Source organism: Megascapheus bottae, chromosome 14 (genome assembly GCF_031878675.1).
Source record: "Megascapheus bottae isolate mThoBot1 chromosome 14, mThoBot2.hap1, whole genome shotgun sequence".
NCBI classification, from domain to species: Eukaryota; Metazoa; Chordata; class Mammalia; order Rodentia; family Geomyidae; genus Megascapheus; species Megascapheus bottae.
The window spans coordinates 12,944,796-12,971,790 of NC_143522.1; the positions used below are offsets into that span (position 1 = coordinate 12,944,796).

The 26,995-nt window shown below is 45.0% G+C and overlaps 1 protein-coding gene across 1 annotated transcript in view; it reads left to right on the forward strand.

The window, feature by feature from the left end:
- The first annotated feature begins 496 nt into the window (after nucleotides 1-496).
- Flvcr2 (FLVCR choline and putative heme transporter 2) overlaps nucleotides 497-26,995 on the forward strand; it is a 43,605-nt gene continuing 17,106 nt past the window's right edge. The window contains exons 1-3 of the mRNA XM_090344513.1: nucleotides 497-1,407; nucleotides 20,147-20,288; nucleotides 23,558-23,698. Coding sequence (XP_090200639.1) covers nucleotides 769-1,407; nucleotides 20,147-20,288; nucleotides 23,558-23,698 — 922 coding nt within the window. The 5' untranslated portion in view covers nucleotides 497-768. The remainder of the gene's footprint in view (nucleotides 1,408-20,146; nucleotides 20,289-23,557; nucleotides 23,699-26,995) is intronic.

Genomic DNA, 26,995 nt, shown 5'->3' on the forward strand with positions numbered 1-26,995 from the left:
TTTCCCCGAAGCTCGGCCGGGGCCCGGCCGGGAGCGGGGGGCGGGGCCGGGCCGTCGGGGCTCCGTCTGGGACTCTGCAGAGCACTTGGGGCGGGCGCGCGGGGTTCCCGGACAAGCGGGGAGGAGACGCTTACTGCTCAGAGGGCGCGCGGAGCGGGGGCAGGGGGGGTGGGCGATGAATTTCAGGGGCGGCACCAGGAGGTAGAGGGGTAACCGGGCGGTTTCCATGACGCCCGGGGCGTAGGGGAGGAATGTACCCCCACAAACTGTGGCGAAACAACTGCCGTGCCGGGCGGGCCGGGCTGGAGAAGGGCAGGCGGGACTGTGGCGTGGGGAGTGGGGAGGGCGGGAGGGCGGGCCGGGGGCGGGGCGGTCACGTGCGCCCGAGGGGGGCGAGGCACCGAGCCTGCCCCGGAGTGAACCGAGCGGGCTGAGCAGCAGCTGTGCCGCGGACCCAACTTTTTCCAGGGCTGAGAAGGCTTTTTTTTTGGGGGGGGGTGTCAGGGGGCGGGGGCAGGCAAGGTGAAAGGGCATCGGGACCCCGGCATCTGGGGGCAGCTGTTGCCGCGGGACCGCGCTTCGCCAGGACAAGTGACTGGAGTTGGGGTGAGAGCGCAGGGTCCGCCGCGGGTCTCCCCCGGAGCGAGCGCGGAGGGCTGCGCTCCCCGACGAGGCTTCCATCAGCTGGAGGGCCCGCCCAAAGGCCGCGGCCCCTGAAGCCCGCTGGGAGCGCGTCGGCGCGCGCGGAGCTCCGGGGAGGCTGTGGTTATGGTGGATAAACGCCCCGAGCAGCTGGAGCGCCATGAGAACTCCGCGCGCCAGTCCCCGGCCCCCCCGGCGGACCCCTGCGTCTCGGCCCATCCCAGTGTATCCATCCATCCCAGTGCCTCGGCCTACCCCAGTGTCTTGGCTCAGCCCAGTGGTCTCACCCAGCCCAGTAGCTCCTCCACTCCGGACAACTTGAGTGTGATCAGGTTGAGCACGCACCGCTGGGCCATGGTCCTGCTGTTCAGCTTCTACTCCATGTGCAACGCCTTTCAGTGGATCCAGTACGGCTCCATCAATAACATCTTCAGGAAGTTCTATGGGGTCAGTGCCTTCGCCATCGACTGCCTGTCCATGTGCTACATGCTCACCTACATCCCTCTGCTCCTGCCAGTGACCTGGATGCTGGAGAAGTTCGGCCTCCGCACCATCGCCCTCCTCGGCTCTGGTCTCAATTGCCTGGGGGCCTGGGTGAAGCTGGGCAGCCTGCAGCCTCACCTCTTCCCAGTTACGGTCGTGGGCCAGATCATCTGCTCCGTGGCCCAGGTGTTCATCCTGGGAATGCCCTCCCGCATCGCCTCCGTCTGGTTCGGGGCCAATGAAGTTTCCACAGCCTGTGCCCTGGCTGTCTTTGGCAATCAGGTGGGCAAAGAGGGGGTTGGGGGACGGGTTTAAAGGGGTCTCTTACAGTGGCAGGACTCTGTTTAGATTGCACACACACACACACACACACACACACACACCCCTCCCTGCTGTAAGTTTTCTGGATAACAAGACTTTATGACTGTAGGTGGCTTTGTGGCTGGGTATGACAGTGTGTTTGGGTGATTGTGACTGTTGGTGACATGGTCATGTCAGTAAGGACCCAAAGCAGTTGGCCTTTGCTCTGGGCCATAGTTCCCCCCCCCCCCCACAGAAACCAAGCTTCTAGAACATGATCTGCTGTGTTGGAGCCCTTCAGAACCTGTGTCAACTTACTACCTGTTCTTTTTTGGCTAGAGTTCCTGGGCCTCAGACTGTTCTGATCTCATTAGAACTTGGCAGGTGATTTTAACTGACCCAGCTTTCCTAGAGTGCCATAGCGGCTGTACTACACAGTGGCAGGGCCCGGCCTGATGATACTTAGCCCCTTTCTCGTCTTTTGTTATTTACACTTGAAGCCTGGAGGGTAGGATGAGTACTTTGTGCCAAACTCCTCTGAGGTTCAGAGCCAAGTGCAGTGAGATGGAGTAGAAATCTCACTCTGAATTTCCAAGAACGATCCTAGCATCTATAGCTCACAGTCATCCTTTCTTCTCCTCTTCCTCCTCCTCTTTCTCCTTCTTCTTCTTCCTCTCTTTTTTCTTTTTGTCTGTATGCACACAATCCAGTCCTGGGGCTTGAACTCAAGGCCTCACTCTCTTTTGGCTTTTTGCTCATTCTGCCATTTGAGCCATATCTCCACTTCCAGCTTTTTGTTGGTTCATTGGACATGAATTCTACAGAATTTTTGGCCTGGGCCAGCCTCCAAGTGGGATCCCCAGATCTCAGTCTTGTGAGTAGCTAAGATTACAGGCATGAGCCACCCATACCCAGCTTCTCACCTTTCTTTTCTTTTCTTTTTTTTTGGGGGTGGGGTGGGGAGTAGAACCTCAATTCTTTTTATCTCAGAGTAGTTCTGATTCAGTCACTTGGGCATATTATTAATCAGATAGACTTCTCCACATATCAGAGTAAATACGTCTGGGACAATTTTTGAACAAAACAACTGCCTCTGACTTGAACTTTTTCCCAAGCACATCTTGGCCACAGGTTTACCAGATGACCAGTAACACTTAGTTTTCACAAGCCTATTCTCTGGGACCTGTCTATATCAATTCCAAAATATGCCTTCTAGTTTAGGAAATGTTCATTTGGGCCAGAAACTTGCCAAAACGTTTCTAAAATGAAAGTTTCAGTTCTGTTCAACTTTACTACCAGGAAGGTAACTTGAGTTCAAGTTTCCCATGCCAGTGAGTTCTGTACTGAGGAATAGCGTGTGCAATCAGTGACAGCAAACAGGAGGGTGGACTTGAACACACAGAGTGCAATAAAATATCCCATACAGGGTTTGCATCGAGAGGAGTTTAAATGTTCTGAATAGATTGAAGGTCTAGAGGTAAAACTAGTGACTATTTTGGTGAGTACCATTCTAGTATTTAGAATGACATTTCTTAGTTTCCTATCCTGTAAGGTGGTATGAAGATGGGGCTGGCACTATTGGGGTTTTCCTTTATTGTAGGCTAAAGCTGGGGTGGGGGTGATGGCTGATGCCTGGAGGGCTCCATCTTCAGAGAAGCAGCAGAACCCTACTTCTGCAAGGTCACACAATCCCAGACCACTGGAAGACAGAGTTGCAGACTGAAAGAAGCCCTTTCCATTGGCCTGGTACCTTTGAAATGGGAGATTCTTATAACATTTGTCAGTAGGCAAGTGCAAAGAGGCTTCCACATCCAGTCTCATAAACCTGAAAAGAAACTTAATACTAGATATGTCTTTAAATTTTAATAGGATTAGTTATTCATTTTTCACTCCACCCCATTCCCCAAAGTCAGGAAATGCTAAGAAATTTTACACATAAGAGTCCCCCCCCATAGGAATATTTGCATCAGAAGATATCTATTTAGTTTGCTCATTTTGGCTTAATCCTCTGCTAAGTTCAGTCTTATGAAAAACAATTGCTCTGTTTGTTTTTCCTGAGTTTCAACCTGCCTCTGGGTAAAACATAGCTGAATTAAGGAGAAATATTAACAGGGTACCTGGAGCTTTACAGTTTCCCAAAAAAGGCTCCACAAAATGGAACAAAGTTCAGATGTCTTTCTTGGTCTGCAGACTTCCTTGCGACCATTGCAGAGTCAACATCTGTGAGATTTAGAATCTGTATTATCTCCAGCTAACTAGTAAAAGGCAGAAGTATACTTATGTCTCAAGTGGTGGAATGCCAGCCTTGAGGAAAAAACCAAAAGAACTTAAAGGACAGCTTGACCTTCAGTACAAGCCTAGTACTGGCAAAAAAAAAACCCCAAATAAATAGTGCTGGTCAATAGAAATACAATACTAGCCACACATTAACACTACATATATAAGCAATTTTTCTAATAAATGCAGAAAAGTAATAAAGAACAAAGGAAATTGGTTTTATTAACATTTTATGTAACCTAAGATATTCAGACCATTTCTTCAACATGTTATTAATATAATACTATTAATAGTGTGCCATTTTACATCCTTTCTTTTTTTTCTTTAAAAAAAATTTTTTTTGTGGGTCATGGGGCTTGAACTCTGGGGGCCTGGGTTCTGTCCCTGAGATCTTCAGCTCAGGGCTACAGCCCTACCCCAGGATCCACAGCCTCTCTGTCTTCCTTTCTTAAGAGGAAACCACAAGTTTTATATGAAACTTGCTTCTATAATCATGGTAAAATTCGGGCCGGGAGTTTGGCCTAGTGGTTAAAGTGCTTGCCTAGCATGCATGAAGACCTGGGTTCGATTCCTAGGTACCACATATAGAAAAAAAGCCGGAAGTGGTGCTGAGGCTCAAGTGGTAGAGCTCTAGCCTTAGGAAAGTCCAAGGACAGTGCTCAGGCCCTAAGCTCAAGCCCAGGACTGGCAAAAAAAAAATCATGGTAAAATTTATATATTTATCATTTTAGCCAGAGATTTAGTGGCATTAAATATATTTGTAATGTCCTATGACTGTCATCACTGTATCAAAATATTTCCTTTAGCCAAACAGATCTAATTTAACAACTCCTCTTTTCCACACCCTTCCCTGAGACTCTCGATTCACGTTCTTCCCTCAATTAATTTGCTTTTGTTTCTTGGTCCAGTTGAGGGGCTTGAACTTGGTCTCTGCACTATCCCTGAGCTCTTTGCCTAGGGTTCTACCACTTGGGGCCACAGCTCTACTTCTGGTTTTCTAATGGTTATCTGGAGATAAGAGTCTCACATGCTTTCTTGCCTAGGTTGTCTTTGAACCATGGTCCTTAGATCTCAGCCTCCTGAGTAGCTAGAATTATGGGTGCATGCCAGCAGCTATCTCATCTAAGGGGAATCACATGAGCTTGTCCTTTCTATGTCTACTTTGCAAAGTCTGTTTTGTAAATGCTAGAAACTAGCTTGTATTTTTGTTTGGTTTTAAATTTATATTCTATGCCTTAAAACCAGACAAAATTATCAGTTTGAGGCTTTGGGGGAGAGGAATGTGGGACTGAATTCCACTTCTGCTTTTTCTTGCCCTAGAAGTCCCTCAGCATAAGTATGAGCAGGTGAGTGAATAGTTCTAGAAAGAGACTAGTGCAGTGTTCAGCAAATGTGGATTTGTCTTACCACAGATCTGGGTGGAAAAACAGGTATCTGGGTCCTGCAAGGGCCCAGGCTTCTATAATTTTAACTGGCTCCCAGTTGAGGCAAAGTATTATGTACTTTAGCTGGAAGCTACCACCACAACAGAGCACTGGTCAGTGTGGAGAAGACTTTTGTGTATGGAGTCATGTTTTTATGGGGTGATTTATTAGGTACTTGATGCATCTGGTGTGCAAATGAAAGCAGGAAGAGTTTGGATCCTTCCTCCCTCAGACAGAAGACAGGATGGCTTGAGAGCAGGGCTCCATAACCCCTTTTAGATGCTGAAATTAGGATAGGAAATCTAACTGCTGTAGATGCTCACCTTTTGGGTTCTATGGCACTTCCTGATACACAGGCCCAGGTTGGGACTGACCTCCACCTTGGCTTTGGTGCCTCATCGCGCATTGCTGTAGTATCTGTTAATTCATGGAATCAAGTCTAAGTCTACTCCAGCCCTATCCTGTGTAGCCTGTGTTGTTCCCTTCCAGCTCTAACCACTCTTGCTCCATAACCAACTCCTTAAAGAGGGGCCACTAGAGGTTTACCATTCAGTCACTGGAAAGTGATGTCAGCAAGATGGCAGTTGAGGAAGCTCTGGGCTCTGGCTTCCCCATGGAGACATTAAAGAATCAAGATAGAACTAGCTAAAAGAACTTTCTTGGGGCCGGGAGTTTGGCCTAGTGGTTAAAGTGCTTGCCTAGCATGCACGAAGACCCGGGTTCGATTCCTCGGTACCACATACATAGAAAAAAGCCAGAAGTGGTGCTGAGGCTCAAGTGGTAGAGCTCTAGCCTTGAGAAGGTCCAAGGACAATGCTCAGGCCCTGAGCTCCAGGCCAGGACTGGCAAAAAAAAAAAAAAAAAGAACTTTCTTATTCAACCTTTGGAAATCAGATATCTGTACCAACCATACACACCCAACCAAGGAAAGTCCATGTTAAAGATGATAGGAAATGTCATGGCTTTTTCCTTTCCTCTGGCTCCATTCTCTCTCCCATGCTATGCCTCTCAAATCTCTGTAGTTTCCTTCTGCAAACTTGAAAGAGCAGAAAAACAGACTTGCCACAACGACAAACAAACCAATAGGGAAGTTAAGAGAGCAACCCCTTTTGCAATAGTGTAAAAACATATATATTTAAATAAACTAAGGAGGTTAAAAAAATCCTTAAACTAGCCAGCTGTTGGTGGCTTAGGCCTGTAATCCTGAATACTCAGGAGTCTGAGATCTGCGGATCACAGTTCCAAGCTAGCCCAGGCAGAGAAGTCCCTGTGAAGCATTTACTTCTTTTTTCTTTGTTTTTGTTTCTTGTTTTTGCCATTCCTGGGCCTTGAACTCAGGGCCCGAGCACTGTCCTTGAGTGTTCTTAAGGCCAGAGCTCTACCACTTGAGCCACAGCACCACTTCTGGCTTTTTTCTATGTATGTGGAACCAAGGAATGGAGCCCCGGTCTTCATGCATGCTAGGCAAGCACTCTACCACTAGGCCAAACTCCTGGCCACTGAAGCTCTTATTTCTAATTAACCACTTATAAACTGGAAGTGGTACTGTGGCTGAAGTGGTAGAGAGCTAGCCTTGAGCACAAAGAGGCTCAGGGACAGCATCTAGGTCCTGAGTTCAAGCCCCACAACTGACAAGAAAAAGAAAAAGAGAGAGAGAAAGAGAAAGAGAGGGGGGAGGGAGGGAGAAAGAGAGAGAGAGAAGAGGGAGAGAGACAGAAAACAAGCTAAGCAACAAGCCCCAATAAACCAAACCAAACCAAAACAAAACAAAAGCATGGAGTTAGACCTGTATACCATATACCAAAATTCATTCAAATAGATCAGAGATAAACACATAAAAGCTAAAGCCATAAGTGCTTAAAAGAACACAGGATGGGGACGACTAAGATAGCAATGATTTCTTACATATGATAACTAAAAGCAGATATCAAAAGAAAAAAGTTAAATAATTTGGATCCATTGAAATGTATGAAGGCAGCCCATAGATGGAATATTTACATTTATCTGTTTTCCAGCTGAGTCTGTTTGGCCTGTCACGCAACAAGCCAGTCACAAAAGGAGCTGCTAAGGTGCCCAAACATGAGGAGGCAGAGCCACAAGACTCATGTCCACCCTCCTTGAAGACAGCCCATAAACAGGCTAAAGAAGCATGGTGATCTAATGTGTGCGAAAGTGAAGTGTTCCATGATTGGTGCATGTGTGATCCAGATTCATGGCTCTTTACCAGATGCCTGTTCAGATGATGGCTGCATTAGTGTGTTCTCTAATGTGAACGGGTCATCCTGTCACATGTCCAGGCTCTTGAGAGTGGTTTCAACTGGCTTGAACTATCACCAAGCCCTAAAAACAACTCAGACAACCATTATACCATTGTGACCCTTATACCTAAGGTATTATGTGTCAACACTAATAGGATTCTATTGCTCAACTAATTAGGGATAAACACAAGTGGAGCTGGAAATTCATAGTTGGATAGTTCTATTCTGAGGCTAAGTGACTGGAGTTGGCACACTACACAGGTGAAGGACTCAGTCTCAAAAGACTGCTCCCCTGGGCCGGGAGTTTGGCCTAAAGATAGAGTGCTTACCTAGCATGCATAAAGACCAGGTTCGATTCCTCGGTACCACGTACATAGAAAAAAAGCCGGAAGTGGTTCTGTGGTTCAGGTGGTGGAGCTCTGGCCTTGAGAAAGCCCAAGGACAGTGCTCAGGCCCTGAGTTCAAGGCCCAGGACTGGCAAAAAAAAAAAAAAGACTGCTCCCCCTTCAGACTTTGGAAGGTCCAAGGGACACTCACACTTCTGAGGACCCCTGCTTCCCCCCAAAGTTTCAATTGGCTCTCAGAACTCAGGAAATTATTTAATTTACATTTGCCAATTTATTAGAAAAGACACAAGTTGGAAACACATACTTGGAAATGTTTGATGGGCTTGGGTATAGGGAGAGGCCATATGTGGAATTTCCATGTCCCATCCTGGTACACTACCCTCCCAGGCTCTTCATGTATTCCTCCATCCTGAAGCTGAGACTCAACATTCTAGTTAATTTCCTTCCTTCCTCCCTTCCTTCCTCCCTCCCTTCCTCCCTCCTTTCTTTTCTCCCTCCCTCCTTCCCTCTCTCCCTCCCTCCCTCCCTATTTGTTTACAAGTTCTGGGACTTGAACTCAGGTCTTGGGTACTGTCAGTGAGCTTCCTTTGCTCAAGGCTGACCCTTCACCATTTGAGCCTACAGCTCTACTTGTGGTATTTTGGTCTCATAAACTTTCCTGCCCAAGCTGGCTTTGAACCATAATCCTCAGATCCTAGCCTCTTGAGTAGCTAGAATTACAGGTGCAAGCTACTGGCAATGTTCTACTTTCTATCTTGCTAATTCCCACTTTTTAATAGATCTTTCTTTAGTAAAAGTAATTGTCTCAGTTTGAGTCTATCTTGGGGCCCTAACCTGTGGCCTCATTCATATAAACTTGGGTCTCTTGGACAAAGGGCTATTTAAAAAGAATGAAAGATTCCTGTAATTCCGAAAATTCCAGGGATTTTTGGAGCTCTATGTCCGGAACTAAGACAAAGACCAAACAATATTAATATATATATGTATATATATATCTATGTACATACTCCAAGTATAATAGTCAAGTTCATACAGAGTGGAAAATAGAATGGTGGTTACTGAAAAGATAGGGGAGGTAAATGGGGAATGTTGTTTAAGAGATACAGAGTATCTGTGTGTGTTTGAGAACATGGCAAAAGACCTGCAGTTGGATAGACATGAAGTTTGAATAATAGTGTCAAATTTATTTCATGCTACCTGTTTGTACAGTTAAAATGGTTAAGTATTATTAGTGTTATTACTATTATTATTTTAATGTTGGGGATCGAATACAGTACCTCAAGTAGGCTGGGCAACTGCTCTACCACTGAGCTGCATCCCTAACAGAAGATACTAAAATTTTATGCATATAAAAGAAAAAAGAAAAAGGAGCCAGGTGCTGTTGGCTCATGACTAATCCTAGCTACTCTGGAGGCTGAGATCTGAGGATGGATTAAGTCTCAGAGCCAGCCCGGGTAGGAAAGTTGAGGAAACTCTTACTTTCAATCAACTGCCTGAAAGCTGGAAATGGAGCTGTTGCTCAGTGTGGTAGAATGCTAGCCTTGAGCAAAAAAGCTCAGAGACAGAGCCAAAACCTTGAGTTCAAGTCCCATGACTGACAAAATATCACCAGTGTCAGTCTTGGTGCTCTGAGGAGCCCTTCCTTAGCTAGTGTATTGCAGAGCTTTGTTCCCTGAGAGTTCCCTGTTTCCCTTTGTCTCTCCTGTACTCTTCCTCTTCTCTGCCTCCTCTGACCATTACCAAAGAGCCAGACATGCCAGATAGGAGCAGAGCTTTAAATCTCACAGGTGCTTGAGTTTAGATACATGAATTAACAGCTGTTTACTTCCTGAAAGGAATAAAGATGACCAGCAAACTGCCCCATGCCTGGATTATCTGTGCCTGGATTGTCTTTTCTCTGTGAATCAAAATCTTAATTTTTTTTTTTGGTCCATCATGGGGCTTGAACTTAGGACATGGGCACTGTCCATGAGCTGAAGGCAGAAAAGTGTGCTCTACCACCTTGAGCCACAGTGACTCAAGTGACCCTAGCATGCATGAAGCCCTGGGTTCGATTCCTCAGTACCATATAAACAGAAAAGGCCAGAAAAAATGGTGCTGTGGCTCAAGTGGTAGAATGCTAGCCTTGAGCAAAAAGGAAGCCCAGGGACAGTGCCCAGGCCTGTCAAAAAAGGGATAATATGTAAAAGGCATTTAATTTGAAGAGCCAAAGGAAGAAGCATGTTCTTAGGAGTGTCGTGGGAAAAGATCATCCGGGGCTCCTGACCTAGAAGAAGTTGACATTTAGACTCTGCACGGAGGCTTACAACCAACATGTGCACAGGAGTTAAGGGATCAAGGGGTGAAAGAGAGCAGGGCCTCAGTGTAAGTACACTGGGGAGCAAGTGTGACATCTTCTGTAGTACCTGAATATTCAGATGCTTCTTAATGAGTAAAATAACCAAGAGTTTGGTTCAGAGGGAGAATGAGCCTTCCCAGAAACTTTGCTGGCAAGTTCCTAATGACTTTTCCCCGGGATCCTGATCCTGGGTCCATTTCCAGAGCTATTCAAATGAAGAGCAGAGCTGAGGCTGGGAGATTAGTGTCATTTTCCCAAAGAGGACTGCTGTTTGTGGGGAGACTTGGGGCCTCTGAAATGACACTGATGCTGGGCGGGTCCCATGTCTGCAAGGCAGATTGCAGCTCACTACCGCCAGACTACTGAAGGAAGGGGTCTTATCACACATACACACATAGCTGCTTTCCATGGCAGATTCTTGATCTCTTTCCAGCCATGCTGTTAACAGGATGTCCTTCCCTTAACTTCAGTTTCCCTCAAACAGCAACATCAATCAGCGCTGCCTGGCTTGAAGGATGGGGGTTGAAGCCCTATTCAAACTTCATGATGAGAACAAGGAGCCCCAGGTCAAGGTGAAAGCTAGCTGTTATTTCCTCTTCTTTATTCTCTGTCTTCCATCTTCTATCTAGTTTTTCCACAGTTAATTCAACAGAACATCATCCTTTCTTTGATCCTGCAGAACTTAAGTCCTCTGTGTGTGTGTGTGTGTGTGTGTGTGAATTGTTATGTCTTGCAGACTTTGATAACCTAGTCTCACCCCCACCATCCAAGTTGTTCCCTGTCCGTAGCAAAAAGAAAATCACCTGCTTGCTGAAGAGGATGGGAGGAGGCAGGCCCAGATCTCATTTCCTTGCCAGCTTCTGGGGACTTGACAGTGTGTGGGAGCCTCATGAGAAAGCCATGTATGCATTGGCTTATATCAAATACCTTCTATAGAGAGGCTCCTCTTATTTCCAAGAATTGCATTTGGATTGGACAGACCTGTGGGCCCAGGGGGAACGGGGTAGAGAAGTGGCTGTTGGGTGGGGACTGACTTTTGACACACACTCCATTCACCTCTCCCACACCCCACTTTCTCCTCTCCCCTGGAAGCTTCTGATTTCAGCTCCAAATGACTGGATTGCGCTTCCTGGGTCTTCTTTGTGGTTCTTTGAGACTCCCAGTGTCACTGGACACAAAGCTATTTGTGTGTCCCATCTCTGCAAAACACAGAGTGTGCATAGCTCTAAGAGTGTTAAACAAGCTCATTCTTGTTTGCTGTTTGGAGTAGTGGCTGCACCTGAGCAATCCAGATCTCCTCAGACCTTTGGCCTATGTGCCTTGTTAGGTGTCAGACATGTTTGACATGTCAGATATGAATGGAGTGCATTCAGAAAACATTTTCCCCTGAGAAGCTTGACAAGAGCATGTATCTCACTTCTCTGGGGAAAAACCAGTAGCTAAAAATTATTTCTTGATTTCCTTTCTTGGGACCATGGAGATCAAGTGTCTCTAAAGTGTAGCCCATACGTTTCTAGCATCAGAACCACTTGGGGGTATTCCTTAAAATGCAGATTCCAGGCCTGTTATGGTAATGCACACCTGTAATCCCAGTACTGGGAAGAGGCTGAGGCAGGAGGGTGGTAAGCTGGTCAGCCTGGGCTACATACTGAGACCCTGTGCCTCTAGACACTAGAGATACCCAAAGGATTACCCATTCTGGGATGGGACCCTGTTTTTTGCTTCCTTCCAGGAAATTTGATGTTCACAGAAGTTTGAGATACCTTGATGTGGGGAAGCTGGACCCAATTCTGACAGCAGCCATTTACGGGGCTTCCAGCCAGACACTTCTCTTTGAGCATTAGATTGTAATATTGGACAGGTTTGTGATGAAGGCTTAGAGAGGCAGTGTCAGATGAACAAAATTCTGGAACGAAACCCTCACTCCAAAAACATTGCTCACAGTCCTACATCCACAGCAATCTCTTCCCTCTGGCCCAAATTCCCTAACTCTTTCCTGTAGTCCTCTTCCACATCTCTCTAGATTTCAGTTGCTCTGAACTTCCTGTGGACAAATGCTCCTTCCTGGTTGCACTCTCAGATGATATTCTACCACTTGAAACATGCCTCCAGTTCCAGCTTTTAGCAGGTTACTTGGAGATAAGTCTTCTGGATTGGTTTGATCAGAGTGGCTTGAATTTATGATCTTTAGATCTCAGCTTCCTGAGTAGCTAGAATTGTAGACATGAACCACCAGCTTCCCTCACAATGCGAAAATTGAAGCAGGTGCAGCTGACTCTTTCTGTGGGTCAGGTAGGTGGGGACCAGTCTTCCACACTACTAGACAGAGCTCAGCCCTGTCAACAGCTGGATCCCGATGACATGGGCCTGAAGAGGCCATGCCTGGTGCAGAAAGAACTGAGGACACTGGGTGTGGGATGGGGGGAATTTGGTGCATTGACTATGTAAGGCTATCCTCTTCCCATTGCCCAGTTTGCTGTGATAATTACTGAATAACATGACAGCCAGGGCATCAAGAGGATGGGGCTGGGAGTGGGGAAAGTGCAGCTTGACCTGACCCTCTTTCTAATCTTCCTCACCTTTTGCGTACAACTGACCCCCATTGAAAAAATCCCCTCCACTTCCTCATGTTCTGAAGCTCTTGAAGTAGATGCTGGGAAGACCAGCTAGTAGTCTCTGCCCCTTTGGACTGGCCAAACTGTACGAAGGCAGAAAGTGGAGTACTCACAGGGCTCTGTGTTCCTGTCTTCTAGTCCCTCACTAGTCTCTAATGTTTTGTGTGTCACTACACCATCTACACATGATATCTACAACCTTTGGCCTGCTGTGGAGCCTTTGGAAAGGCCTCTTTATTAATTAGTTAATTATTTAGTACTAGAGCTTGAACTCAAGGCCTCATTCTCTTGCTTCGCTTATTTCACTCAAGGCTGGAGTTCTACAACTTGAGCCATACCTGTGACTTCCAGCTTTTGCTAGTTAATTGGAGATTAGCCTTGTGTTGGTGGCTCATGTCTGTAATCTTAGCTATTCAGGAGGCAGAAGTCTGAGGATCACAGTTCAAAATCAGCCTGGGTAGGGACTGGGAGTGGTACAGTGGTTTAAGGGGTAGAGTGCCAGCCTTGAGCAGAAGAGCTCAGGAACTGTGCCCAGACCCCAAGCTCTAGCCTCATGTGGACAAAAAAAAAAGTCCCTCAGATTTATCCACCAGGGCTGACCCGAGGCACATGGTACACACATTATCAAATGTGCATTGTGATCCAGACATTCTGTAGGTGGATCAGAATACTATAATTGCCTTGATCAGATTCTGGTTCAGCCCATGCATTCCTGGGATCTGTTGCTGCTTCCTTGTGAAGCTCAGCCAGGTTGCCTTGGAAGGGAATAGAGCTAGGAATGGGACATCAGAAGCCTTGAGGTTGACCTTGACCCTGATGCATCTCATGACCTTAAGCAAGTTACTTAAACTGTGCTATGAAATGGAAACATGGCCATCTTAGGGCTCTGATCCTTGTCCAGATACCTCTTTGACCTACTTCTGATGATCTTACTGAGTTGTGGATGTGTAAGGGGCCTTGAAAACAGTTGCTACTGTGCAGAAGTTGACTTCTAGAACCCTTTCTTGAACTTAGGAAAAAAGACTCTGGACCTGCTCTTTGATAGGAAATGAAAGGACTTCCCTGTCCACGGCTTATGTTCTGTCTTATAATGTACAACCTTGGACTAGGGGCTACCCTCTCCATGTAGCTGACTCAGTACTCTTGCCTTTACTGACTATTTGCTGTTCAGAGTAAGCTCTGGTTCTTTCCTGTTGTTTGATCTTCTCTGTGCATCCCTTTCATCAGCGCTTGAGCAGTTATTGAGCCTTTTGAGCTGAGCCATTCTGTAGCTTCGGGAATCTTATGGAGCCTCCTGGTTCCTTTTGATTCCAAGCTGGCAGAAGGGCCTTGTGTCAAGGAGGGACAAGATGTAGCTTTTAAATCTATCTGTACCTAGCACAGCCTCTCTCTTCTGTGTGGGACAAAGCATGGAACTGATATACATAGTCTCCACTCTCAGGGAATGGAGTCTGGGAAGGAAAGGTTCTCAGGTTCTCCTGAGGGCTAGAGGAGGCCCTGGTCTTACCAAGTTTTCTCCCAGGCTCTCACAGTTACCAAGTAGCAATGATAAGTGGTCACAAATGGGAATCAATGGGACTTGGTTAGCTCTAGTGATAATGTTAGAGTCCTTATGAAGATGTCACAGTTTGTCCTTGGCAGGTCTCACTCCAGAGTTCCCTTCTCTCCAGTATCTACCCTCAAGATGATTGGCCCTGGAGTGCCATAAATTTCAAGGTCTGTATTAGGATTTCTGTACCCTAAGCCAGCTCTCCAGCCTTTGAAGTAACCCACATAGGCTGGTGGCCAGCCAGCCTTTGTCCTTGCTCCTTTTCTTCTTAAATCCTATTTGTTCTGGATTACTTTGTGTCTCTCCAGTTGACAGCATGCTGGGTGACAAATCACCGCCAGTCAACAAAGGCCCTCACTCTCTTTGCCAACTGTAGTTCTTTTTTAGAAAAAAGATTTTTTTTATGATGATGCATTATTGCTTTTGTTTTATTTATCGAACATATAATATCTGCTGCAGGCTAAACAATGTAAGCATTGAAGATGTTGCCAGGAATGGGAAAGAGAAGGCCCCTGAGGTCTTAAGAGATATTAGAATGTTAGTGAGTCACTCAAAGAGTGACCAGTGGTAGAAATGTCAAAGCAAAGGAGAGGGGAAGTGACTTCAGTGTAGGCCACTGGGAGATATTGTGGAGCAAAGAAGTTCTTGGATTCCTTAAGGAACAAGGTCACATCTGATGGTGCTATTCTTTTTGGGTGCCACCACCTGTAGATACAGGTAGCTTTTGTGTAAGGCTTTGGCTTCTTTTTCTTCCACATTTCTCTCTAAGGTCATGAAACAGAGTTAACTTACTTATGAAGTTGGCTTCTGAGGAAAAAGCTTCATGAGGCCCAACCTATCTATTTTTAGATGTGTCCACTTAAGAGGAACTGGGTTTTAACCTATGGCAGTCTATGAAGCAATGGGTCTAAGGTTTGCCACTGAACTTTGGAATTGGTGGCTATCATTAAGGAAGTTCATCTAGACAGGACTGAGAAAGCTTAAAGGATGTGCAATACTGTCACATGAACACTACATGTTGTGATGCAGAGACAGGTGACAATTCTCCTTTGAGAACCATTTTATGTATCAAAGGGTGGGAAGTGGGGAAACTGAACAGAACTTTTGTCCACTAGGACAAAAGTATCTCTCTACTGGCTGTTGAGTGCCTGGCTTTGGTGGGAAACGCCAAAGCGTTTCGGTTGAACTTTGTACATCATTCCTTCAAATGTGAAAAAATGTGAAGCAGGTTGAAAAACACCCACTTATCTTTCTTCTTCTCTGTCTGATGCATGGGGAAGCTCTGTGAGTCTGTGGCCACAGGATCTGAGCATGACCAGGATAGCAGTTCACAGTGATTTGCGCTCCTATGAAGGGAAATCTCTCTTAGAGGCCGAGCCTGACCTTTGTGGCGTTCACCATGAGAATGACTTCAAGGGAAACACCCAGTCTTTAAAAAGAGGGATTGTGTACTAAGAGGCTCCGGAGTCGGAGTAACTAAAAACAGGCATAACTACCAGGCTCAGTTTTAAGAATAAGATGATAATCTCCTTTGTCAACATCACTCAGGAAGAAAAAAAAAGTGTTTGGATTTAGGGATTTCAAATTCAATTAGTCATGTGAGCAGGCTTTGCATGCACATGGATGCTTACCTGGACACGTGCCTTGGTGCTCCTGGGTAACTGCAAGCTCATTCTCATGATTAAACTCAAGTCCAGTGCTCCAAGTTTTCAAAGTTCTGGTGTCCCAGTACCCACCTTGGGCTTTCCTTGCTTCTTCTTAGGGCATCTCAGGACTCCTTTCTTTTTTCTTTTCTTTTCTCTTTTTCTTTGTCAGTCACTGGGTTTAAATTCAGGCTTAGGTACTGTTCCTGAGCTTGCTTGCTCACAGCTAGAATTCTACCATTTTGAGCACCATTCCTGTTATTCTGGTGGTTAGAGAGAAGAGTTTCACAGCCTTTCCTGCCCCAGCTGGCTCTGAACTGTGATCCTCGGATCTCAGCATCCTGAGTAGCCAGGATTACAGATGTGAGCCACTGGTGCCTGGCTAAGTATACTTTTATAAATAGCAAACGTTCTCTGAGAACCTTATTTAGATTTTCTACCCCATCTTTGCATGAGTCTGGACTCACAGGACAGATATGCATTGTAAATGATATATGTTCTGAGTTGAAGTACTTCCTGTAGTTCTCGTCTGTTGAGCAAGCCCCTATCTTCTTCACCAGGCACTGGACTAGTAAGGGTTAGGAAAATGACTAGAAACCAGAAGTCTGGGGATAGTTAGATCAAAGAGATCTTACCTGACTAGAAGAATGAAGAGAAGCCCTATGAAGGAACTGGCACTGAAATGGGCTGCAAAAGGGTTAAAATGAGAACTCTGGGAAGAGTCCAGACTGGAGCACAGAAGGGTTGGCACTGAGATTTGTCCAGTCTGGCTGGAGAACATGAAATCTGTGGGGAACATGGGAGGAGATGGGACAAAGGTGATGAGCCAGCTAAGAGCAGCAGGCTGAGGAGAAGTTTGGACTCTTCCTTCCTCTGAGAGGTCAGTGCAAGGACTGTGCTCACTGTGTGTGTAGAAATGGGAAGACTGGCAGGCCTGTAGAGGAGATCGTGGCTGTCTAGCAGGCAGTCAGGGAGACTAAAGGGGAGAGGGAAGACCTGGAAGGGACTGAAAGAGGACTTGAGAATCTTGCTCTTACAGAGCTTAGTCGAGAGAGAGAGAGAGAGAGAGAGAGAGAGAGAGAGAGAGAGAGAGAGAGAGAGAGAGAGAGAGAGAGAGAGAGAGACAGAGACAGAGACAGAGAGAGACAGAGACAGAGACAGAGACGGGGGGGAGGGGGAAAGAGCTCAGGCCTGAAGGATATTGGTGTTTTGCTAGGTGAAAAGGTAATCTTGGCAGAGTGGCTGATACAATGTCCCTGTGATCCTCAGTTGTGGGCTTTGGAATATTGAAAAGACAGAAAAGAGGGTCTCTAAGCAGCAAGTAGATGACTAGGGACAGACCTGTAAGGCAGACTTCTTTGTACAGCTTTGTGGACTGCCTATATTTACATTTTAAATTAAGATTTGGACCCTTAGCAGAGCACGGTGGCGCATGCCTATAATCCTGCCTACTCAGGAGGCTGAAATCTGAGGATGGTGGTTCAAAGCCAGCCTGGCACTATAAAGCCGTGACACTCTTATCTCCAATTAATCTCTAGAAAAATGAGAAGTGAGGCTGTGGCTCAAGGGTAAGGCAATAGCCTTGAGCTGAAGAGCTCAGAGACAGCGCTCAGCCCAGAGTTCAAGCCTTATGACAACAACAACAAATCAGATTTGGGCCCTTAATTTAAAAGTGAGGGAAGTCTCTGTGGAGTTTGTGTTGTTCGGTGGTCTTGGGAGTGGGGAAGGGTCATGTACTTGGGCACATGCATTCCTCTCTGCCCTTCCTCATTCACCCACACAGGGTCCACCACCACTGCAGGTTGTTTTGTTGTTTATTTTGGTTTGGTTGGTTGGTTGGAACTTGAACTCAGGGATCAGCTGTTGACAATCCAACCCCTGGCTTTGGATTTCCCACACTGGCATGAAAGTACTTTCCAAAGCCATCTTTTTTCCAAGAGAAAAGCTGCTCTGAGACAGTGTTGCTCTCCTGCTGCTGTTACACAGGACCTCCTGGGCTCTCTGCTCCATCCTGTTGCCTGGAGAAGCTGGCTGTGCTGAGTGGAGCAGCGTTCCATCAGGCTTAGAGTAGAGATACCAGGCCTGGCATGTATCTCCAACTAGGAGGAGTTAATTATTGAGGCAGAGATTCCTGAGGATTGGATTGTTCTGCATCAAGCTCTTGGGACTTTTAAGCCTCCTCCCAGAGCTTTGGAAAATGTCCCTATCTCCCCTTTTTCTCTCATACACAAATAGGTCTCTACAGGATTATCTATTTCACTTCTAGACCTGAAATTCCAAAGGAGTATAGTGGCTAAAGGGGGTGGAGACAATGAAGAAGGTTCTTGCCACTTTGTCTATGATCTGTTTTCACCTCAGAGTCTCAGAGGCAAGCATTCAGACTCAGTCCACAAATCTGTGTGATTTAATCAGAGCAAGGGAGGCTCGGAACCATGAAGCCTGCCCTTCTGGGTCTTTCTGATGACCTCCTTGCAGGCCAGTGGAGAAGACCCTAACCTGAGAGGACAGGACGTCAGTTCTCTCACCTCAGCTGAGCTAGAACGCTGGTGACCCTTGACAAGTCCCTTAACTACTAGAGTTTAACCTCCCATAGCCTATAGTAATCAGGTTGTAATAGAAAGCTACAAAAGCCCTTTCAAAACTATATCCCCACAAATACAGCCATTTAGGCTACCTTTTATGTTTTCGTTTGAAATTCTCCATGTCCCTAGATTCTCAAGCTCTTTGAAAGCAGGAAGTGTGCCTGACCTTGGTACTTCCAAAAATGTCTAGTTAAGCGTGTGTGTGTGCGTGTGTGCCCTGGGGCTTAAACTCAGAGCTTGGGTGGTGGTGTTGAGATTCTTTTTCTCAAGGCTGGCCCTCTCATTTGAGCCACAGTAGCACTTCTGTTTTTTCTGAGTAGTTTTTTTGAAGATACAAGTCCTGTAGACTTTCTTGCCCAGGCCATCTTCAAACTGTGATGCTCAGATGTCATCTGCCACTAGCACCTGGCTAGGTGAGCACTTTTCACAGAGTAGTAGGTTAAAGATGTGCTCCATCATGGGAGGCCTAGCTCAGCCTGTTTATGACTTCTGTGGATATTGCAGAGTTAGGAACCACTAGCCACCATCTGGAGAGGTGGTAACTGGCTGGTGTACACCCCATAAAGAGGTGGCAGGTGGGCAGTGGATGGGTGGATGGTATAACAGTGTGGACTGAAAGCCCATCATCCATCTTCCATTCCTTTTCCAACTCAGCAGAGGAAGCATGGAGCTTCCATGGTGAGGACTGACTTGGCGTCCAACAGTGTTTAGTTCACTAGCGCTTCCCCACTCTCTGCCTTGGTGTAGTCCAGTTGGCAGGAGGACTTAGGAGAGTTGTCTCATAGCCACATATGTCCAAATCCAAGCATTTCTGACCTCAGGCACACACAGGTCATGTTAATCTGCCAAGCTGCTGGAATTTGGACTTCTATTGTGGTATTAGGTGCTTTAATTGGTGTGTGTGTGTGTGTGTGTGTGTGTGTGTGTGTGTGTGTGTGTGTGTGTGTGTCTACACAAGAGATGCTTGGGTAGTTGCTAAGTCTTTCTTACAGTGAACTGAAGCTTTGATATTTGTGAATATGATGACAACTTTAGGTTTCCGATTCTTACTGAATGTACTTTCTTATGATTGTCTTTGAGATGGACCCTTAGCTCTAGATTAACAGGTTATGAAATGAAATATTTAAATAGCACAAGAAAAACATAAATCAAGCCAGGTGCCGGGGGGCTTACAGCTGCAATCCTGGCTATGCAGGAGGTTGAGATCTGAGGATCACTGTTCAAAGTTAGCCCAAGCAGGAAGGTCTGTGAAACTCTTACCTGCAACTAACTACCAGAAAATTGGAAGTGGTGTTGTGATTCAAAGTGGTAGAATGCTAACTTTGAGTATAAAAGCTCAGGGACCATGGCTAGCCCCTGAGTTCAAGCCCCAGTATTAAATAATAATAATAGTAATGTTACTTTACGTATGTATAGAAACCATTGCATGTTGGTTTGTGCTAGAACAGAGCCTAGTTTGCCATGAGAACCCTCTAACTTTTTCCATAGTGAGAGTCAGACAGGTTGTATGTCAAGCGGTCAACCAAAAGAGATTTCTCCAGTGTCTCAAAGTAAGGAAATGGTCCCCATTTGGGTTTTAGGAAAGATTGGAAGGTAAGAATGATCTTGCTTATTAAGAATCTCTTTAAATGTGTGTTGTTTAACCTCTGGGCCATCAGTAATCGAGTAATTGTGTCTGTCTCCTATAGCTTGGAATTGCGATTGGGTTCTTGGTCCCTCCTGTTTTGGTACCCAACATCAGTGACCAGGACAAGCTTGCCTACCACATCAGCATCATGTTCTACATAGTAGGAGGTGTGGCCACTCTCCTTTTCATCCTTGTCATCATCGGTAAGGTCATCAGTAGACTGAAGGGATGGTGCAGGGAGGTTCCGCACACTGTGGTGTCAGCCATGGCTATTTACAGACATTGGAGGCCAAGATTTTTGTGGTCTTCAATCGTTTTAGCCTGAGCACCTGTCACCACTACTTGCTAGCTGGCCCATGCATATTGTTAGTTCCTTGTAAAGCTTCTCTAATTCCTCTTCACTAGATCAATTGCCAGGCTTCTTGATGATAAATGAGGAGTCTACAGTGTCTAGGCACTGTGCTAAGAACGCCTGACTCGCTGGGCACGGTGGCTCATGCCTGTGATCCTAGCTACTCAGGAGGCTGAGATCTGAGGATTGCGGTTCAATGCCAGCCCAGGCAATAAAGTTGGTGAGACTCTTGCCTCCAATTAATCACTAGAAAACTGGAAGTGGGGCTGTGGCTTTGAGCTGAAGAGCTCAGGGACAACACCAAGCCCAGGGGTAGGGCAGTAGCCTTGAGCTGAAGAGCTCAGGGACAACACCCAGGCCAAGTTCAAGTCCCACGACCAAAAACAAAACAAAGAATGGCTGATTCATCTAAGTCTCAATAACTCCAGTACTGCTGGCTCATACCTGTAATCTTAGAGATGTGTGGTTTAAAGACAGCTTGGGTTGAAAAGTCTGTGAGACTTTATGTCCAATTAACCAGCAAAAAGGTAGATATAGAATGGGGTTCAAGTGCTAAGAGTGTCAACCTTGAGTAAAAAAGCCAAACAAGAATGTTGAGGCCCAATACCAGCATACACACACACACACACACACACACACACACACACACACACACACTCAGAATAAATAAATAAGTTCCTCAAGATTACATAGCTAATAAGTGGTAGATATTAGAGCCAAATCTAAGTTTGTTTAACTCCATACTATAAAAATCGACAAGATAAACAGAAGCTAATCTACAAACACTAGCAATCTCAGAGATTAATCTGAGAATGTTTAAAGCATTTCTTTAATGCTTTAAAAATATGATTAATTTATACTTATTATGGAAAAATCAAGAAAATACAAAAAATAAGTATGAGAAATGGACTTTAACTTGTCTTTGTACAAGTTAATTGCAACCACCAACCTCAAATAACTGCTATTATCATTTTATAGATGTCTATTTAATCATTGACATGTGAACATTTTATGTGTTCCATCTTCGATGACTCATGCTTATAATCTCAGTACTGGAGAAACTGAGGTAGGAGGATTATGAGTTCAAGGACAATTTAAACTATAGAAAAGACCCAAACAAATGCAGAATTTTGTCTTCTGTCTTCATCTAAGGGTGTTTTGTGGGTTGTAAGAAAAATCACAGAGTATTGTTCTGCCTTTCAATCATTTCATGAAGCCTGGCCTGTGGTGATTGAAGTGGCCCAACTTGCTTTGTCCGCTCACACCTGAAGCCCCCAGGAGGCAGCTCCTACTGTGCTACCAAATACTGTCTGATCTGTTTCCTGCCTTATTTTCCAGGTTTCCAAGAAATAAGCAAAACACTCTAATTAGGCAGGAGAGGAAATTCCTGTGGTTTCGAGGGTTAAAAGGAGCCCACAGAGACAGCCTTGCATGACATTCTGAGATCCCGACCTCAGCTGTCATCCTGATGCATCAGCCATTTCTCACTCAATAAAATATCTTTTCCATTCAGTGGAGAGGGGGTCACGAACAGAGAAGTAGAGTTTTTGTTTTGTTTTGTTTTTCCAGTTAGTCACTTGTCTAAAGGTTAACCAGTTTTCTTCCTTAATGCCTACAAGTTCCATCTCACATATTAAAGGTTTCATTTCTGACTCTTGGCTCACCTCCTCATCAAACAGTTCTATAACAGTGGACCTCATTCCACCCTTTTCTCTGCCTGGATCTAGGATGAGGAAGGGCTACTAGGTGGCTTTGCAAAGGTGGCAGAATGGCTCAGACAGAAGCCTGGGAGCTCCAGGGAAGGTGAGAGGCAGGGGTAAAGAAAGCAACCAGGGGGCTTTACACCTGGGTAGATCTATATTCTGTGATTATACCAGATGACGGCCTGGTTCATTGCAATTGAAATTCTGGGTGGAAGAATAATGTTATGTTTGGGCATTTTATTACAAAGCATGAAGAATGGAGAACTGTTATCTGAATCCTGCTTTGTGGGTTCCAAATCCTTGAGACAGTATCTGTTGGTACAGGGACAAGGCACTTGCTTGCCTTGCCTGCTTTCTTTGGGATAGAAGGGGAGGCAAACGGGCAACAATGGGTGACAAATTCAGGGGAAGGGGGGTGGTAGGACTATTTGTGGAGAAGGAGGAAGCAGGGCTCTGAAGTTAGAGCTGGAGTGTTTTCTGGTGGGGGGGAGGTCCTTTGATCTGCCCAGAAAGTAAATCTCATTTCCACAATTTCCTCTAACTGGAGACTGTTGACCTGCCAGATGGTTTCTCAAACAAGGAGACTATGTGATGCCTTAGACTCAATCTCAGACTCAATCAGGAACCTAGAATGGTCCAATAATTGGTCAAAAAGTAGTTGAGAGCTGAACAGCACTGTGTAGTTAAGATGATTGATGGTAACAGACATACATACTGAAACTGGAATATGAACCAAGTGTTAACCCTGGCACTCTGTCACCAGTGCTTTAGAGCAGAGAGTCATAGCGGGGTGGAACACGGCCAGCTTGTCTCCTTCATGAGGCACACCATTGATTCCGAGTTGTGAAAGTAGAAATGGAGTCTGGATATCTTTTCCTATAGAAGATCATGTCTTTCACTTACTCAGGAAATAGTCTTTGGCTATCATGTGCCAGGTTCTGCCAAGTATGGGCACCACAGCCTTTGTCCACTTTTTGAGGAGTTTTGAAGCGAAGCTATTCATTTCCTGGACATACAAGGAATGCTTCTTCTCAGCCCAGGTCTTGCGATGGTTTTAAGTTTTCCAGCTGTTTTCTTTTGGTCATTATGGGATATTTTGATCTTTGGATATTGTATGGGAGGCCCAGTGATTTCCACCTTTCGGGGGTCGTGAATGGTGTGTGAGTTGAGGCCAAACATGGGCTATGTTAGTTAGGCTCTGTCCCCCCAAATCAAACAAAACTCATATAAGAATGAAAGGAGCAGGTGCCAAGCCTGAGACAATGGCAAGTGGCTTCAGGGGAGGGGGATGGAAAGATGCCACTGGAGAATGAACATTTCCTCTGGCAAGTTTTAGCTCCTTCCTTCATGGTTGAGTGCTTCTGAGCGAGCAGGAGAGTACAAAAGTTTGCGGTCATCTCTGTTTCTTTCTTTCCAGTGTTCAAGGAGAAGCCTAAGTATCCCCCCAGCAGAGCCCAGTCTCTGAGTTATGCCTTGTCATCTCCCGACGCTTCGTACTTACCTGCCGTCATCCGGCTCTTCAAAAACCTCAACTTTGTGCTGCTTGTCATCACCTATGGTAAGGAGCAGAGGTGCCCAGTGGTTCCACTGGACTGAGAACAAGAGATGAGAGGCCTGATGTGTCTGGATCTCACTCTTCCCAAATCCTGTGTTCACATGAATTGTGTAGGGCTTCCTGGAGAACCCGTTCTACCTGGAGGACTTTGTACATACGCTGTAAAATCCACGTTAGGAAAGCATTTTCTTCTTATGTTATCTTAGCCAACACGTCTCTTGGTCCTCTGATGCTCAGTTCACTGTTATCTCTGAAAAGCAGGGGTAGATGACATTTTCTCTCTTCTCTCACTACTACTTATATATCTTAATACTTACTATTTTTAAAAGGGCATTTCAAAATCTATCTCCCTAGTAGATTAATTCTGTTTTGGCACTTCAGTTATTAGAAGCATCTCCGTCTTTTCGTATTTATAGTTCCTTTGCAGTGGCCTGCCTGAAATGCATACTCAGTAGTGGTGAATTAGTGTATGAATGAAGGCATGAAGGACTAAGTGAATGAATGAGTGAATGAGTCTTATCACACAAGCTGCTGTAATTCAGCAGTCTTCTCTCACTTTGTAACCTCCATCAATGATTCCTGTCTCTGTCTCTGTCACTATCACTCTTTGTTTCTTTCTCTTTCTCTCCTCCCCCTCTGTTTCTCCCCCTCTCTTGCCTGCTACAGCACTGGACCTCTTTTTATTTCATTTTCTTGGCCTATGGGAAGATACATCTGAATGTTTGTGTTGGTGTGTTGGTGTTCCTACTAGCACAGTGTTTTCTGTGTCTCCTGTGCAGACTTTAATAAGACTGGCCAAGACAAGCTCCCTGACATTCTATTAATGTCTGTGTATAGATGAACACTAGCCTAGTAACTGGTATTTTTAGTTCAAGAAGTTACAGATGTACCCAAGTGTGTTGTCCAGCTTATATTTAATCATGTAATCTACTGGTTAAAATTAAAAGCAAGAGTCAACAAGTGTGTACATACTCTGTAGCCTATGAAACAAAGAAATGTGATTGGGTTTGATGGGTTTGCACATCATCAACTCTCTGCACCCATGTGTAGTAAATAACTACTCCCATATGACAGATGAGAAATGGAAACTCAGAGAAACTAGATAACTAGACCAAGGTCATATAAATGACAGATCTAGAATTAATTTAACTATTTATTTATTTGACAGAGTCTTTCTATATTGAGTCTGTCTCTCCAGGTTGGTCTCCCAGACTTAAAAGTCACCCCCCAAGTCAGTCTTCTGAGTAGCTGAGACTACAGATTCGTATCATCATCCTGATTATAAAGCCTAGATTTGTTGACCTCACCTTCCTTAGGCAAGAATTCAACTATCTGAGCAATGCCCTGAGTGTTTTTTGCTTTTTAGGTTTTTTTTCATGGAATGGTCTTGCTCTTTGCCTAGGCCTGGCCTCAGATAAAAGCCACCTACATTCACATCCCCTGCCCCAGCATAGTTGGGATAACTGGTGTATGACCAACCCCACAGCTTGTATGTCTCCTTTTTTTAAAAATATATTTATTGTAATTAATAGAAGGGTTACATGGTATTTGTCAGATAAATGGTGCCTTAATTCCCATACATTGATACCCTTTCACATGTCATGGTCCCCATTTCCCTTCCCCCCTCCCCCACCCCTCATCTTGTTTTCCCCCGTTCCCTATCCAATTTCAGATAACCAAATACAAATATATCCAATATATCAGGTAACAAAGTGAGATAGTGTAACAATATGAGATAACCAAGGGACAGTAGAAGTGATGAGAGATAACATAGCACCTTAAGAACAACAATCATTAATTATATGGCTTATGTTTACATCATATTTTAAATGACAAGTTTAACAAACAATTGTTCAAGGAGGGAATTTCTAATTACATTCTCTGGGACTTAGTCTTTAGAACTTAATCAAAATTAGGCTAACGGTTTGTATATCATAGAAACATATCAGTTTATGAAATAAAACATTATGATTATAGAGTCATAGGTTTTTTTGTCTATAAAGTTATGTTTGTATTTCCATTACCATGTCCATTGCTTTGGGTATGCAGTTATTGAGTCCTCGCTCTTGTATACTTTGGACTTAATAACCACATATTAAGGATATCATGCGCCTTTTGTTCCTTAGGTCTTGACTTGTCTCACTCAGCATGATTCACTCTAGATTCATCCACTTCCCTGCGAATGCCATTATTTTATCTTGTCTGTTGGCTATGTAGAATTCCATTGTGTATATATACCACATTTTCTGTATCCATTCATCTGCAGTAGGGCATCTGGGTTGTTTCCATCGCTTGGCTATTGTGAATAGTGCAGAGATGAACATAGCTGAGCAGGTGTCTTTATAATATCCTGGGTCATACTGTTCAGGATAGATGCCCAGAAGTGGTATGGCGGGATCATAGGGAAGGTCTACTTTCAGTTCTTTAAGGAACCTCCACACTGCTTTCCAGAGTGGCTGAACTAGTCTGCATTCCCACCAGCAGTGTAGTAGGGTTCCTTTATCTCCACAACCCCGCCAGCAACTGTCATTGTCTGAGTTCAAAATCTTGGCCATTCTTGTTGGGGTAAGGTGGTATCTTAGGGTTGTTTTTATTTGCATTTCCTTTATGACCATGGATGATGAACATTTTCTCATATGTTTTTCTGCCATTTTAATCTCTTCTTCTGATAGGTCTCTCTTTAGTTCCCTTGCCCATTTAGTGAATGGTTTATTGGGTTTTCGGGGGATTAGTTTCTTGAGTTCCCTGTAGATACTGGATATTAAGCATTTGTCAGATGTATTGTTGGTGAATATCTTTTCCCAGTTGGTTGGCTGTCTCTCTACTTTTGCAACTATGTTTTTATCTGTACAGAAACTTTTTATTTTTAGGTAGTCCCATTTATCGAGTCTCTCTCCAATCTGTTGTGACCCTGGGATTCTGTTCAGGAATCTGTTGCCTGTGCCTATGAGTTCCAGTGTCTCTCCTACATTATCATGTAGCAGTTTCACGGTTTCCGGTCTGACGTTGAGGTCTTTGATCCACTTTGAGTTAATGCTTGTGCATGGCGAAAGGCTAGGGTCCATTTTTAGTTTTCTGCATCTGGCTGCCCAGTTTTGCCAACACCAATAATTGAATAGACTGTGTTTGTTCCATTGTATATCTTTGGCTCCTTTGTCAAATACAAGTTGCCTATAGGTATATGATTCTATTTCTGGGTCTTCTATTCTGTTCCACTGATCTTCTGGTCTGTTTTTGTGCCAGTATCAAGCAGTTTATGTTACTATGGCTCTATAGTAGAGTTTGAAATCTGGTATTGTA